The sequence below is a fragment of the Microcaecilia unicolor genome, unplaced genomic scaffold, assembly GCF_901765095.1.
Source record: "Microcaecilia unicolor unplaced genomic scaffold, aMicUni1.1, whole genome shotgun sequence".
Lineage (NCBI taxonomy): Eukaryota > Metazoa > Chordata > Amphibia > Gymnophiona > Siphonopidae > Microcaecilia > Microcaecilia unicolor.
In genome coordinates, this window is record NW_021963026.1 from 285475 (window position 1) to 302977 (window position 17503).

A 17503-nucleotide genomic window follows, 5' to 3' on the forward strand; every position below is an offset into this window, starting at 1 on the left:
AGTCACCAACCCTACCGTTAGTTTGGTTATTAGGGAATGGATGCTACTGGCCTGTAATTGGTTAGTTCATTGGCATTTTTCTTTGCATCTTTGGGTATGGTGGTAAGTAGAATGTTTCCTTTCTCCTTCGGAAAGAGTCCATTTTGTAACATATAATTCAGGTGTTTCGTTATGTCTGTTAAGAATTGTTGAGGAGCAGCTATCATAAGATTGTTTGGGCATACATCTAGTTTGCAATGAGATTTGGCAAATCTTTTGAGCGTTTGTGAGATGATATCCTCTTATAGTGTCTCGAAGTTGGTCCAAGTCCTGTCTGCTGGGTAAATGCCAGGGTCTGGGTCTAGACAGTCAAGGAGTTCAGCATAGTCAGTGGTACTGACAGGTATCTTAAGTCGTAATTGTATGATTTTCTCGTTGAAGTATCTCGCAAGATTGTCTGCTCCTGGTGCATCTTTGCTATTGGTTGTGACTGGTGTGATATCTAATAGTTTATTCACGAGTTGGAAGAGTTTATGTGTGTCCTTATAGTTTGGACGGATTATAGTTTTGTAATGTAATCTTTTAGTTTGTCTTATGGTACATTTGTATTTCCTTTGGAGTTGCTTCTATGCATTAAGTGTGTGGTTGTCTTTCTTTTTATTCCAAGCTCGTTCTAACCTTCTAACTTGTGTTTTAAAGTTTTTTTCAACTCTTCATTGAACCATGGTATTGAATTCTTTCTATGTGAGGTTCTGGTTTGGATTGGAGCAATATTGTCCAATATGGTTCTGCATCTGTCGTCCCATTCTAGGAGGAATTGGATTGTATCTGTTTTTATTGTCCATTCGTTGTGGTAGATCTGTTGCCAGAATGTTACCGGGTCTATTTTTCCTCTCGTGGTGTAGGTTTTCTGTTCTTGTTTGTTCAGTGAGCTTTTTGTTCACCATTGGAGGGAGATGTTTGCTTTATAGTGGTCGGACCATGGTGCGGGTGTCCATTTTGTGTCTGTTAATCTAAGGTTTGAGTCGGGGTCAAATTTGTGTGTGACAATGCCTAGTGTGTGTCCTTTGTTATGAGTTGGTTGAGTGTTTGTTCTATGAAGATCCCATAGTTGTAGGAACTCTTCACATTCTTGGGTGCTTGTTGAGTTAAGATCTTCAAGGTGCAGGTTGATATCTCCTATTATGATAAGATTTGAGGTATGCCTCCTCTTGAATGAACCACCTAATAAAATTAGCCTCTCAAACACGTCATACGCTTTGAAAGGGGGGGGGGATATCCTAGTTATGGTGTTACTCCTTCAAGGTGCAGGTTGATATATCCTAATGATAAGGATTCGAGGTATGCCTCCTCTTGAATGAACCACCTAATAAAATCAGCCTCTCAAACATGTCATATGCTTTGAAAGAGGGGGGGGGGGGATGTCCTAGTTATGGTGTTACTCTGCACACCAATACCCTCTCCTCCTGCCTCTGTCTGAAGAGGACCTCTATGCACCTCTATCAATTTCAATCCCAAACCACTGTATCTCTCATAACCAGCTGGAGAACACACTGTTCTCAGCTGGCCCCCCCTAGTACCTACATGTATGAGAAACTCCTCGAACCCTTGCCATCTGGTCAAAACACCTCCCCTGTACTGGAACCTCAATATCCTGCAACAGCTTGGGCCACCATCTTTTCAGCTACTACTAAGAGATGCTTTGAAACTCCTCACCAGGAGAACTTCTTCCTCACTGCCATTGCCCCAATGGGACTTGGTGGTGAATAAGTGCATAAATATGTATAAGAATTCAGTATAGCAAGGGAGATGGGGTTGGCTCTAGATAACAGTAGCTAAATGAGAAGAAGATGTATGAAACCAAAATTGAAACAGGGGATATTGACCTGTATACCGAAGTCTGCAAACACAACATTCTTAACAGTTAATACCCCATATCCCATACCCCACAGACCCAATATAAAGACCGTAACGGACATTACCTGACTCTTCTTCCCCCTTTCCCTCCCTAAGTCCCCCCCCCCCAATTGTACCTACCATACATGTACCTCATTCTACCAAAATATCACTTTGTATTCATTCATACTATGTATTTGTTCAGACCGAAATCGGCTAACGCCGTTAATGGTTATATGTAAGCCACATTGAGCCTGCAAAAAGGTGGGAAAATGTGGGATACAAATGTAACAAATAATAATAATAATATGCCTTGGCTGGCATGCAACTGGGCACACTGTTAGAGAATACTAGAGGTAGACCCTCCTCTCCTCCTTCCTGTATACATGAATTGATTTGATTTGCTTACTTTATTTTTTTTGTCTATTAGATTGTAAGCTCTTTGAGCAGGGACTGTCTTTCTTCTATGTTTGTGCAGCGCTGCGTACGCCTTGTAGCGCTATAGAAATAGTAGTAGTAGTAGTAGGTACTGCATGATTAAGTGAGACAAAGTGAGCCCAGGGTGTGGAATGCACAGTAAGAGCAGTAGTATGTAGCAAATGGGTGGATGGAGGGCCAGGTGGCCGCATTGTGCATTCCCTATGTCCTCCTTGGAGTGTAGCTAGGAAAAGAAGTAGTTGTGGGCTCTGGCCCCTGGCTCCAGTCTGGCCTGTCATTCGGAGGAGGAAATGCACTGAGCCAGGGCCGTAGCGAGGGTGGCTGACACCCGGGGTGGGTCGCCGCTGCGCACCCCCCCCCCCCGGGTGCAGCACAGTGTGCACCCCCCTCCACAGCGCACCCCCCTCCGCGGCGCACCCCCCCCCCCCCGGAGTGAATTCTTACTTACGGGGGATGGGCGGGAGGGCCGATCCACCACGAGTGCACGTCACTCAGAGCTGCGTTGTCTCTGCTGGTTCACTGCTCTCTCTGTCCCGGAACAGGAAGTAACCTGTTCCGGGGCAGAGGGAGCAGGGAACCAGCGGGGCCGACACCCCCCCCCCCAGCACGTGCACCCAGGGCGGACTGCCCCTCCCGCCCCCCATTTCCTACACCACTGCACTGAGCTATCCATGAGGATAGGGTGTGCTTTGTGTCTACGGTGGGGTCATAAGATACGAAGAGCTTGGAGGTAGTCTGATGTGGGTTCATAGTGTTGCTGTGGTGTCATAGAATACCATGAGCAGGGATGTAGACTGAAATGGGTACAGAGTATTGCTGTAGGTGTGGATGGAGATGGATGTAGATGGAGTGGTGTGTTGCTTCAGCAAGAGGGTAGGCAGTACTTGGAATCAGTTAATGTGGAAGGGGAAGATCAGCTTGGTGAGGAATTTGGGGTGGGCCCAGGGGACTGATCAGTCCTTGAGGATACATATATCTTTTCAGGCACTGGAAGGAGCTGCATTGAAACTCCTCACCGCCATTGCCCCAGTGGGACACTGGGGCATGTTGGTGAATAAGGGAGGATCTGGGCTGCATAAGTTTCTCCAAAAGTAGAAAGCAAACCTTTCAATACAGGCCCATGTGTATGTTTTCAGGTCAAAGCTCAGAGCTTATATGGGGCTGTATGAAATGTATAAAGGGGGCAATTCTATAAAAGGGCACCTATGTTTTGCCACCTAATTGGAGCCTATTCCATTAAAAAAAAAGGCACCTACATTCCTTTATAAAAAGAAAAACTAGCATAACCGGGTACATAAGTGCGTATAGGTTTGGGTGTGAGCAATTATGCTAGACATACAGCTGGTGAAAATGCATGCACCTAGATTTGAGAGATATGCCCATAACATATAGTAATCTATACATTAAGTGTATAATTGTGTTCTGCACCCGTGCTCCACCCATATTTTTGCCTGGCTGCAAACTATGTGTTATTAAAAATGTGTGTAGCTGCAGAATAGCACATATCCAGATTTCCAACATTTACCTACATACATGCACCCATATGTGCATATATACCAGTATTCTGGTCAATTGCATGAATATATGGAGATCAGTACTTAGCTGGTGGCGGTGAGAGTTTTGTTGACCTCTGCCAGCATTGTTCACGGATATTCAATGCTGGGCCATGTCCAGGCTTCAGCTTCAAATATCCGATTTATGTGGCACCAGCTAAAACATGGCTGGTTAAGTTGACATTCAGAACTTAACCAGCCATAGGTTGCTGCATAAAGATTGGACTGTGTTTTATGTGATTACCCTGGCTGGTTAAGTGCTGAATATCGGCAATTAATGGCCAAGTGCTGACTCCGCCCCCAGAACACCCCCAAAATAGCTGGCCTTCACTTAGACACTAACCACTAATTTTCAGCAGTAATAATCGGTTAAATTGCCCTAAGCAAGCAATTTAACCAGTCAGTGGCTGTTCTTTAATATCAATCGGATGGTGCCTAAATATTGTCACCTTCTTAATAGAATTACACCAAGAGTGACAGTGCAGTGTTGAGTACACCCATCTGCATCCCACTACTGCCTAGAAGCTGATTCCTGTCAGGACAGTAGTTTCAATTTATGAGTTCTCAGAAATGTATTTAAAATGAAGCTAACTAAATTCCTGCTTTAATCACACAAATAGTGTGTTGTCTTGCAAAATGTGATGGAAGGGGACATCAAAACAACCCTCAGCTTGAGATTTCCCATACCTAAGACTGTTTACTCTGCTTGTTAATTCTGCTGTCCAACTAGTTACCTGTAACTAGCTGGACAGCAGAATTAACATCCCCACATTTCCTGTTACCTCTGAATACAGTTCCATCACCTCTTTACTCTGAACACCATTAACTTTGGCATTTGGCATTAACTGAAGGAGTATTGCAGAGAGATGCTTGGTGCATTGCCTACTGCATATCTAGGCTATTCTAGCAAATGAGCTGACACTTTCTTTATAAGGTGCTATGCAATGGTATCATCTGGGTATAGGACTCTTAATCCTGCTGTCCACAGAAATCACCAGTTATAAGAAAGCATATTTGCTCTATTGCTGTCTCCTTGCAGACGGAAAGGTGTGTTTGGGCCTCCCCTTGGACGATACTTTATCATTTTCATTGATGACTTGAATATGCCAGCACTGGAGACCTATGGAGCTCAGCCACCCATTGAACTGCTGCGCCAGTGGATGGACCACTACGGCTGGTATGACAGGAAGCAAATTGGTAAGAACTGACTTCATCCTAGGCAATTGGATGTTGGCTTATAAATAAGTGATAGAACGGCAGCCTGCAGATTCTAACACATCATTTTTTTAAACAAAGAATACTAAAGCAACAGGCTATTGGCCTATTTTATTATTTGAAATGTTTTTTTATTTATTGCATTTGTAGTCCACATTTTCCATCCTAGTGGTAGGTTCAATGTGGCTTACAGTTTACTGAAAGAAAGAACAGTTTAAATGTTGAAAACAGTTTACATGTTCCAGGGGGGAAACAGGTTACATGTTCAGAGTCGTGCAGTGCAAATGTTCAATTCATGTTCAGATCAGTTGCAGATTCGTGGTTATAGGGGGTGTTGTCTTACTAGTTGCACAGCTAATGAGGTTGTCGGAGGGGAAGGTTATTTTATAGAAGTGAGCTTTCAGGTGTTTTCTGAATTGTAGGTGGTTGTTCATGTGTTTAAGTCTCTCAGACAGGAGTTCCAAGTTTTGGTGCAGATGTAAGCGAAGCTTGTTTTGTATGTGGTTTTATATTTCAGTCTTTGGCATCTGGGGGTGTGAGGTAGGGTATTGTGGTAGTATTATTAGGTCAGTCATGTAAGCCAGGGAGAGGCCAAAAATTATTCTGTATACTAGCATACAGATCTTGAAGGATATGCAAGTTTTGATAGGTAGCCAGTGTAGATTTTTGGAGTAGGTCATGCACTTTCAAAGTGGATTTTGCCATATACGAGTCTTGCTGCTGTATGCTTACTTTTATTTAAATGTAGGACTCTGTGAGTTGAGTCTTGTGCTTAGAAAAATCTCAAAGACTTGGCTATTCAGGCAAGATATTGAAAAAAGGTGAAATGGAAGAAAAGAAAAAAGTCTTAGGAGGCAGTTCTATAACTGGCTGCCACGCATTAGGCAATGCGATGCTGTGTGCTGAGCATCGATTCTGTAATGACATCGTTGCACCAAGATTCCATTATTTATTTATTATTTCTATTTATTTAGATTTTGCTCACACCTTTTCAGTAGTAGCTCAAGGTGAGTTACATTCAGGTACTCTGGATAATTCCTTGTCCCAGGAGGGCTCACAATCTAAGTTTGTACCTGAGGCAATGGAGGGTTAAGTGACTTGCCCAAGATCACAAGGAGCAGCAGTGGGATTTGAACCGGCCACCTCTGGATTGCAAGACCATTATAGAATACTAGCTTAAGTTGGCATCAATGTGCCTACATTTAGGTGTGTCCGCTTATGCCAGGTCAATGGCTGGCATAAATGCATACACCTTAACTTTACAGTAAGAGGGATCCCGCCTATGCTCCATCCATGATCCACCCACTTGCATTTACATGTTAAGCTAATAGTGCTGAGTGCTCTGATAGCATTTATGTGCGTTAGTGCTAATATTGTAGCATTTAAGTGCTCAAATAATGCTTAAATATAAGGGGCCATTTTACTAAGCATCTTGTGCTGTTTTTAGCGTGTAGATTTCCTGTGCGATGAGACCATTTTTAATGTGGCGGTAAAATGGCTACAATTTGGGGGATTTTTTCCCATTAATAGCCATGCACAAATTTCCCAATTAGCACACAGCCATTAGCGCAAAAGCCCTTACTGGTGGTAAGGACTCCTGCGCTAAATCTGCATGGTGATTTGCCGGTTAGCACAGTGCACACCTCTGCCCCCAAACATGCCCCCATACTTGAAAATATTTTATATTTTTTAGTGCAGGATTGGCATGCACAGATGCCAGTACTAATGCAGGATGCTTGAGCGTGCCTCGCGTTGGTGCCTATAAGCGTGCATTAAGCATGCATTAGTGCTTACCACCGCTGAGTAAAAAGGCCTCTAAGTGTCCTGCTATAGAATGAGGGATGGGAGTAACTAGTGAGTTAATTAAATTTGCTGATGACACAAAGTTATTCAAAGTTGTTAAATCGAAAGAGGATTGTGAAAAATTACAAGAGGATCTTACGAGACTGGGAGACTGGGCTTCTAAATGGCAGATGACATTTAATGTGAGCAAGTGCAAAGTGATGCATGTGGGAAAGAAGAACCCGAATTATAGCTACGTCATACAAGGTTCCACATTAGGAGTCATCGACCAAGAAAGGGATCTAGGCATTGTTGTTGATGATACGTTGAAACCTTCCACACAGTGTGCTGCGGCGGATAAGAAAGCAAATAGAATGTTAGGTATTATTAGGAAAGGAATGGAAAACAAAAATGAGGACGTTATGATGCCTTTATATCGCTCCATGGTGTGACTGCATCTCAAATATTGTGTTCAATTCTGGTCACCGCATCTCAAAAAAGATAAAGTGGAATTAGAAAAGGTACAGAGAAGGGTGATGAAAATGATAAAGGGGATGGGACGACTTCCCTATGAGGAAAGACTAAAGCAGCTATGACTTTTCAGCTTGGAGAAAAGATGGCTGAGGGGAGATATGATAGAGGTCTATAAAATAATGGGTGGAGTGAAACGGGTAGATGTGAAGCACCTGTTTACTCTTTTCAAAAATACTAGGACTAGGGGACATGCAATGAAGCTATAAAGTAATAAATTTAAAATGAATTGGAGAAAATATTTCTTCACTCAATGTGTAATTAAACTCTGGACGTCGTTGCGAGAGAATGCGGTAAAGGCGGTTAGCTTAGCAGGGTTTAAAAAAGGTTTGGATGGCTTCCTAAAGGAAAAGTCCATAGACCATTATTAAAATGGACTTGGGGAAAATCCACTGCTTATTTCTAGGATAAGCAGTTTAAAATGTTTTGTACTTTTTTGGGATCTTGCCAGGCATTTGTGACCTGGATTGGCCACTGTTGGAAACAGGATGCTGGGCTTGATGGACCTTTGGTCTGTCCCAGTACGGCACTACTTATGTAGTCTATTTCAGCTGAATTAGAGACTGAACAGATATGATTTTTATTAGAAACTGCTTATGTATAGACTATAAATGGATATTGTTTTGTTATTCATTGTTTGTAACATATGTGACCTCTAGGAAAGGTGACTAATGTACCAGATCCAAAATGTTAAGCATGACTGATTTTTCATATCATAGCTCCATAAAAAGACTGCAAAAGTTATAAGTTTGAACTGTAACTTTTTTCACATAAAAGGATGGTCTGAACTGTTGTATAAACAAATTCTTTGCTCTAACAAAATTCATTAAAACCTCATTTTTTTGTTTCTGAAAACTTTAGTCAGTTTTTCCCAAAGGTGGTCGCATATATGCATTTACAATGTACTTCATTTACAGATAATTTCATAAGTGGATTATCAAATTGAACACTAAACTTTAAACTAAGAATGAAATGCCTTATCTATTTCTAAAATCCTTTGTTGATCTGGAACAAGAAACATTTACTTTTGATTTACAGTATTAGCATAACCCTAACTGTCCACAAGAGCTACGTGGACATTCATGAGGAGTGGATAAAAGAAAGTTTGCTGAACATGTCACACATCATGATTTCGCATTATATAAATTAGTTAGTGCTGATAGGTAGTGTTCATTTGTGTGTTAATTTCTCAGAAAGTAAAAAATGTTCATAAGGTGCTTAATTCAAGCATAGTTCATTGCTAATGTGGAAAGGAACATTAGAAACAAAAAAAAATGTCAATTTTTTCCATGTATCTACTGGATATTATTTAAATCACCATGGTGTCCTTTTACTAAACTTTGCAAAAGGATTTACGGTGCACTAAAAATTAGTTTACATTAAGTGCCATGCAGCCTACAGAGGTGTACAATGTGCTGTGCGACATTTAGTGTTTGCTAATCTTTAGCATGTGCTAAATCCATTAGCGCACCTTGTTGGTAAAAGGACCCCTATATGATCTAATTATTAATCCATATGTGATTTGCCATACCCTAGTCATGATGACATTTCTTCTTTCTCATTCTTAGGCACCTTTAAGCTGCTAGTAGATATTAATTTTCTTTGTGCTATGGGACCACCTGGGGGAGGTAGAAATCCAGTCTCCCAACGCCTCACTCGTCATTTCAACTACCTCTCTTTTACTGAGATGGAGGACAGCAGCAAGATGAAAATCTTCTGCACTATTCTTGGAAGCTGGTTGGGTGAGTCTCTGTGGCAGACACTTTTTCATGTTCATTGTTCTAAGCAGCTGAAGGGGCAGGCATATTCTGAGCAACTGGATAGATGAGTCAGAAATGCACAGATCTTTTCTTCATGCAATTCTTGACAGCAGGATGGTGAGTATTGCATTATATCATTATAGATTGTTGCATGAGAGAGTTGTGGGAACACAGGTCTCCCTTTTATACCATTCTAGACAACTGCATCATAAATCTTTGAAGCCCAAGTCTTTGTTTGCAGTGTTTTGAGCTATTGTATAGGTAAGTCCTTACAACCTTACAGGTGAGGAGTGGCCTAGTGGTTAGGGTGGTGGACTTTGGTCCTGGGGAACTGAGGAACTGAGTTCGATTCCTGGCACAGGCAGCTCCTTGTGACTCTGGGCAAGTCACTTAACCCTCCATTGCCTGCCGCATTGAGCCTGCCATGAGTGGGAAAAAGTGCGGGGTACAAATGTAACAAAAAAAAACAAACCAGGCTTTCCCCTGATATCATAATAGCTAGTTAGGTATGTGGATTCCTAGAGACACCAGTATTTCCTATTTGACTCTCTGGGTGTCTGGATGAGGAAATTCTAAAGATAGAAGGCTTCTTCTTCCCTCTTATTATGCATTCCTTTCCACTTTATCTTCTTTTTTTCTCATACCCAGTCTTTAAGATGAGGAGTAGCAGCCTAGTGGTTAATGCAGTGGGCTAAGAACTTGGGGAACTGGGCTTGATTCCCACTGCAGCTCCCTATGACCCTGGGCAAGCCACATAACCCTCCATTACCCCAAGTACAGGTGAGTCCACCAGGGACCGAGAAAGTACCTACATACAATAAATGTAAAACACTTCGTACTAAGAAAGGTAGTATATTAAATCTACTACCCTTTACCCTCAAGGGCCATAATCCCTAATATACACTTGTCACAGATTTGTAGGAATCATACCTCAATTATTTGCATATGTTTTTTAATCAGTGTTTTTAACCATGTCATGGAGATGCATTTAACTGGTCTCCTTTTCAATATATATGTAATGAATATGTATGAGAACAAGATCGCAGACCTAAGGAAAGGGCTAACATGATACAGCGGAAACCCAGACACATACATAGAGGTGCCTTTTCTGTCACCTTCCATAAATACTAACGGGCAGATGATCGAAAGCCCCGTGCTGTTCCAAACAGCACTCTAAAATAGCGCTGGAACAGCACGGGGTTTACCGCCCCTATGATCAGAGATAATAGCATGCAAATTTAAGCACAGTCCTTCCGCGCTTGTTTGACAGGTCTAGGCTGTCAAAGATCCAGACCTGTCTAACACGGGCTAGAGGTCCATGGGACCACCAGACACCCTCACCCCGAACCAAGCGACATTGGGGCTGGAGGTCCGGCAGACCTCCAGTCCCCCTGACCCCCCCAACCCCCCCCCCCCCCCCACAAGTTCGGGGGCTGGAGATCCGATGGGTCTCCAGCCCCCCCCCCCCAACTCCCTTTAGCATCTCCTTGAATAGAGCTCTGCAAGTCAACCCCCCGTGGTCCCCCGACCCCCCCCCCCCCGACACAGGTTCAGAGGGGGCTGGAGATCTGGTGGGTCTCCAGGCCCGCTAACCTCACGTAGCATCCCCTTACATGCAGCCCTGGTGGCCTGTGCCGCGAGTTAATCCCCCCCCCAACCTTGTGGTCTAGTGGCCCACCCCCTACATTTATTGGAGGAGGGAGGTGGCCCCCCTTCTCTTCCATCGGCGCTGCCTCAAAAATGGCGGCACCCAGCCCTGCCCAGTGCATCCTGGGATTTGCTGGGTGGGGCTTTACATCATATAAGGGAGTTTCTCCCTGCTATTGAGACAGACATGGGGAAGGAACTGCTTGTCCAGGATTGGTAGCATGGAATGTTGCTAATAATTGGGTTTCTATCAGGTACTTGTGACCTGGCTTGGCCACTATTTGGAAACAGGATACTGGGTTAGATGGACCATTGGTCCAGTATGGCTACTCTTATGTTCTTTTGTCTATTAGAGCAGCTTGCAGGTCCCTGGAGTAGCATAGTGATTGGTGCAGTGCACTATGGCATGGGGGACCCAGGTCCCTATCTTCCTCTACCTGTCACACTTGTGGTGGAAACTGTGACCCCTCCCAAACTCACCAAAACCCTACTGTACCACTTCCCTAACTGCAAAGGCATAAAATACAAAGTGCTGCACGCGTCAACCTTCTCTTATATGAGCACACAATTCTGGAACAAACTACCACGAAATCTGAAAACGATCCACGAACTAACCGAATTCCGCAAACTACTAAAGACCCATCTTTTTGAAAAAATATATCAAAAGGATCAAAACACATGAAGTCCACACACACTGTTAACAATGCATCAATACATCCTCTTCCGAACTTCTATCCCCCGCAATCTTACACGCTTAAACCTAATCTACAGGTAAAAAACAGAAAATATTATACCCGAACCATCTCTTGCTATCGCTCTGCTGCCCAATCAGGATCCAGTGTTCTTCTATTGTTTTGTTGTTCTTTGCCATTGTTTTATTCTCTTTAACGATACAGGGATTTGTTTTAATTTAACGCGTCATAATGTAACCATAATTATGTTGTAACAGATTGTACTTCCATCAATACAATGTATTGTAAGCCACAATGAACCCGCAAATAGGTGGGAAAATGTGGGATACAAATGCAATAAATAAATATAGGTGCCCCCTTCACCCATAGGGGCTATTGTAGTGGTGTACAATAGGGAAAGTATGTTTTGGGTGGGTTTTGGAGGGCTCAGGGAACAAGATAAGGGAGCAAAGGTGAGATGTGTACCTGAGAGTATTTTTGTGAAGTGCACAGAAGTGCCCTCTAGAGTGATCCATTGCTCTCCTGGGTGTCTGGGGGATGAGTCTACTAAAAATGCTGGTTCCTCCTACATCTCAATGGCATGAATCTCTATGATTTGCACTCATTTTTTGTTTGCTTTTTTAAAATTGGCCAAAAAACAAAACGTCCAAAACACAAAACCTTGTTCGAAACAGTATTTTCGAACAAAAAGATGTTTTTCTTTTTGAAAATGACCTCCTTTCCAATTCGGATTTTGGATGTTTTGTGCAAAACTTCCAAAATCGGACTTAGACATCATATAAAAAATGCCCCTCCACGTACTGTCTTTTTAGCAGGAGGGTAGCTGTAAATGACAGACGCTGGTAGCACCTAGTAGACTAACTGATTTATCGAGGCATGAACTTTCAAGGACCAGAGCCAAGTTGCATTTTCAGAAGATTCCCCCATCCCATTTTATGCAGTGAAACAGACACTTTTCTTAGAAGGCTTATACCTCATAAAATCATTTAGTCTACAAGGTGCCTCTAGTATAGGGGTCAGCTCTGTGGGTGCTAGTGGGTGTTGAGCACCTTCAATATTGAGTAAGCTCCTTCATTGTGTCCAAAAAGGGATGTGAAGAAACAATGTGTTTTAAGCATGTAAAATGTATTGAATATTTTCCTGCATTATGTTCTGAAGTGTATTTCTCCTGTTCGGCCGGCATAAGTACATAAGTAATGCTGCACTGGGAAAAGACCAAGAGTCCATCGAGCCCAGCAATCCTGTCCACGACAGCGGCCAATCCATGCCAAGGGCACCTGACAAGCTTCCCAAACGTACAAACATTCTATACATGTTATTCCCGGAATTGTGGATTTTTCCCAAGTCCATTTAGTAGTGTTTTTTGGACTTGTCCTTTAGGAAACTGTCTAACCCCCTTTTAAACTCTGCCAAGCTAACTGCCTTCACCACGTTCTCCGGCAACGAATTCCAGAGTTTAATTACGCGTTGGGTGAAGAAACATTTTCTCCGATTTGTTTTAAATTTATTACACTGTAGTTTCATCGCATGCCTCCTAGTCCTAGTATTTTTGGAAGGTGTGAACAAACGCTTCACATCCACCTGTTCCACTCCACTCATTATTTTATATACCTCTATCATGTCTCCCCTCAGCCGTCTCTTCTCCAAGCTGAAAAGCCCTAGCCTCCTTAGTCTTTCTTCATAGGGAAGTCGTCCCATCCCCGCTATCATTTTAGTCACCCTTCGCTGCAACTTTTCCAATTCCACTATATCTTTCTTGAGATGCGGCGACCAGAATTGAACACAATACTCAAGGTGCAGTCGCACCATGGAGCGATATAATGGCATTATAACATCCTCGCACCTGTTTTCCATACCTTTCCTAATAATACCCAACATTCTATTCGCTTTCCAAGCCACAGCAGCACACTGAGCAGAAGGTTTCAGCGTATTAACGATGACGACGACACCCAGATCCCTTTCTTGGTCCATAACTCCTAACGTGGAACCTTGCATGACGTAGCTATAATTCGGGTTCTTTTATCCCACATACATCACCTTGCACTTGCTCACATTAAACGTCATCTGCCATTTAGCCACCCAGTCTCCCAGTCTCGTAAGATCCTTCTGTAATTTTTCACAATCCTGTCACGAGTTAACACTTTGAATAACTTTGTGTCATCAGCAAATTTAATTACCTCGCTAGTTACTCCCATCTCTAAATCATTTATAAATATATTAAAAAGCAGCGGTCCTAGCAAGGACCCCTGAGGAACCCCACTAACTACCCTTCTCCATTGTGAATACTGCCCATTTAACCCCACTCTCTGTTTCCTATCCTTCAACCAGTTTTTAATCCACAATAGGACTTTTCCTCTTATCTCATGACCCTCCAATTTCCTCTGTAGCCTTTCATGAGGTACCTTGTCAAACGCCTTTTGAAAATCCAGATACACAATATCAACCGGCTCCCCTTTGTCCACATGTTTGTTTACTCCTTCAAAGAATTGAAGTAAATTGGTCAAGCAAGATTTCCCCACACAAAAACCGTGCTGACTCGGTCTCAGTAATCCATGTCCTCGGATGTGCTCTGTAATTTTGTTTTTAATAATAGCCTCTACCATTTTCCCCCGGCACTGACGTCAGAGTCATCAGTCTATAATTTCCCAGATCTCCCCTGGAGCCTTTTTTAAAAATGGGCGTTACATTGACCACCCTCCATGCTCAATTTTAAGGATAAATTGCATATCACTAGCATTAGCTCCGCAAGCTCATTTTTCAGTTCTATCAGTACTCTATGATGAATACCATCCAGTCCAGGAGATTTGCTACTCTTCAGTTTGCTGAACTGCCCCATTATGTCCTCCAGGTTTACCGTGAAGTCAGTAAGTTTCTCCGACTCGTCCGCTTGAAATATCATTTCCGACACCGGTATCCCACCCAAATCTTCCTCAGTGAAGACCGAAGCAAAGAATTCATTCAATCTCTCCGCTACGTATTTGTCTTCCTTGATCACCTCTTTTACCCCTCGGTCATCCAGCGGCCCAACCGATTCTTTTGCCAGCTTCCTGCTTTAAATATACCAGAAACATTTTTTACTATGCGTTTTTGCCTCTAATGCTATCTTCTTTTTCGCAATCCCTCTTGGCCTTCTTTATCTGCGCCTTGCATTTGCTTTGACACTCCTTATGCTGCTTCTTGTTATTTTCTCCTTCTTCCATTTTCTGAAGGCATTTCTTTTAGCCCTAATAGCTTCCTTTACCTCACTTTTCAACCAGGCCGGCTGTCTTTTGGAGTTCTGTCTTCCTTTTCTAATTTGTGGAATATGTTTGGCCTGGGCCTCCAGGATGGTATTTTTGAACAGCGTCCATGCCTGTTGTACAGTTTTTACCCTCTCAGTTGTTCCCCTAAGTTTTTTTTTTCCACTGGTCTTCTCATTTATCATAGTCTCCTTTTTTAACGTTAAACGCTAATGTATTTGACTTCCTGTGTATAGTTACTTCAAGGTTGATATCAAAACTGATCATATTATGATCACTGTTATCAAGTGGTCCCAGTACCATAACGTCCCTCACCAGATCATGCGCTCCACTAAGGACCAAGTCTAGAATTTTTCCTTCTCTCGTCGGCAGATTGTGCATGTTTATGCTTAAAGCTGTTACAGAGGACTGATCTCTTTCTTTATTTGGCATACAATAATAGGAAGTGTCTGTAGTGAAGTAACCAGCTTTTATTTGAAACTTGACTGTTCTGGGCTCTGATTGGCCTGGAGTTTTGAAAATTACCCAGCAGATGCTGCCTGGAAGTAGAAAAAGATCTTTTTGCTAAGGCTTTGTAACCAATTATATGTCCTGATCTTCCCAGGTACTGTTTAGACAGTATATAGATGTTTTAGTTTTCTAATTGATCCACCTTTCAATTACTTGTTACTGTTTGCTATTTCCACATTTTTGTTCAGTGTTCAATTTTGATAAGAATAAACAAAATTGTTTGTTCACTCTGCTTATCTGGACTGATAAAGAATCCTGGTGATTTGTGTGTTGGGTCTGTGAGTGCTTTCTGAGAACTGTGGGACCACTGGAAGTGTGGCTTCAGTAACCTAGAAATCACTGGGGATAATTGGAGAGTGGGAGACTCGCCCAGCGGCAGTTCTGACCCAGTTGGTGGGAGGAGGGTGCTAGTGTAGAGCACAAGTGGCAGGTGCAGGCGGATCTGAGCTCTGCTGGAGATAGACCCGCTAAGTGGCCGCAGAGTAACCCCAGGCAGGTGGCTAAGCGTTTTGTCACAATGGATAATTTGTATTGTGTTGGCACCTCCAGTCATTTTGAAATGTTACATAAGTACATAAGTAATGCCACACTGGGAAAAGACCAATGGTCCATCGAGCCCAGCATCCTGTCCACGACAGCAGCCAATCCAGGCCAAGGGCACCTGTTGGTTCCTATGGCCATGTGATAGAATGTGTGGAATAAATCTGTTTCCTCTTAAGTACATTTCCCACAGTGCTACATTAAGGAAATTCTGGCCCTATACTTCTTACTCAGGAGAGTGTGGTCTAGTCAGGGGGAAGGAAAAACCCAAAGCAGGCACAAGACAGAGCTGAGAGGAATAGTCCTTCAAGCCCTATCTCCACAAGTTTAGGACAAGGAAGCAGAAGTATGGCCAAGGTAGGAAAGTTCTCAGTTGAATATTATGAATTGCTGACTTCATGGCTTAATAGAAACCAGGCCCTTCCTTGTTGGTTAAATGCTGTACTTTAAGTTGATATTCTTTTCTATACATGCTAACTAGCTGCAACCTAACAGGAAGCACTCCCTTCACATACCATGTAAAATGAGTTGAATGGACTGTACAGGTCTTTCTTTATCTGTCGTCATTTACTACGTTACTATGTACTATGTTCATATTGTGGACAAAATTACAGAGGATTATATTTGGTTCCTAAGTTACCAGCACTATGATAGGATTAGGTCTGTGTATATAATTGATGCACAATCCAATAAAGAGTTTTACTGTACCACTGTAGCTTGGTTGTGTCTGTGGAGGGTCTGTGCCTCACATCTGCTCACGCTATCACAAGCTCCAGTCTCTGTCATATTTTTCTATCATTTTTTTTGTGCCTGAAATGTTTTTTTCCCCTTGTTTCTGCAGCTAAAGCCTCTGATCTAGAGTCCCTGAATAAGCCTCTTGTGGAAGCTACCATTAAAGTGTATTCCACCATCACATCACAGCTGTTGCCTACTCCAGCCAAATCCCACTACACCTTCAACCTGAGAGACCTTTCCAAAGTGTTCCAGGGCATACTAATGGCTGATCCTACTAAAACTAAGGTAAAAGCAAATCTGTCTAAAATAGGCCAACTAGTGTTCATGCAACTGAGCTTAGAAACATAGAAGCCAATTTTCAGAAGAGAAGCTGAGTGCCTAAATTTAGGAACCAAAGTTGGCATCCTAACTTTTCAGCTGAAAATTCACCTAAATTCAACTATATGCCTATATGCTTTGTTTGCTTTCGAATTTGGAACCTGCTGATCAGGGGCGTAGCTACGGGTGGGCCTGGATGGGCCCAGGCCCACCCAGTTTAGCCTCAGGCCCGCCCGCCCGCCCACCCAGAAGCAGATCCTTACCCTCTCCCACCCCTGCCGCAGCGCTTCATTTAATGCTGTTGGCGCTGCTGTTGCACAGTCTCCCATCCCCGCGGCAGCGCTTGCACTTTGCTATGGCGCTGCCTGACAGCAACTCTACAGATGTGGCACCGACGTCCGACATCCTGCTCCAGGGCCTTCCCTCTGCCGCGCTGGCCCTGGAGCAGGACGTCGGACGTCGGTGCAACATCTGTAGCGTTGATGTAAGGTAGCGCCATAGCAAAGTGTAAGCGCCGCTGCGGGGGTGGGAGACTGTGAGGCGCAACAGAAGCGCCGACAGCATTAAATGAAGTGCTGCAGCAGGGGTGGGAGAGGGTGAGGAAGTCAGTGGGGTGCTGGCCCAGTAAGGGGAGGCTGGGAGGGGAGGGGCCTGAAGGGAACAGAAGG

At 43.2% G+C, this 17503-nt stretch overlaps 1 protein-coding gene across 1 annotated transcript in view; it reads left to right on the forward strand.

Annotated features, from left to right (window-relative positions):
- Positions 1–17503, forward strand: part of LOC115458777 (dynein heavy chain 1, axonemal-like) — a gene marked incomplete at its 5' end in the record, with an annotated part of 332737 nt that overhangs the window by 283063 nt on the left and 32171 nt on the right. Inside the window, 3 exon segments of the mRNA XM_030188593.1 lie at positions 4906–5063; positions 8963–9136; positions 16624–16802. Coding sequence (XP_030044453.1) covers positions 4906–5063; positions 8963–9136; positions 16624–16802 — 511 coding nt within the window.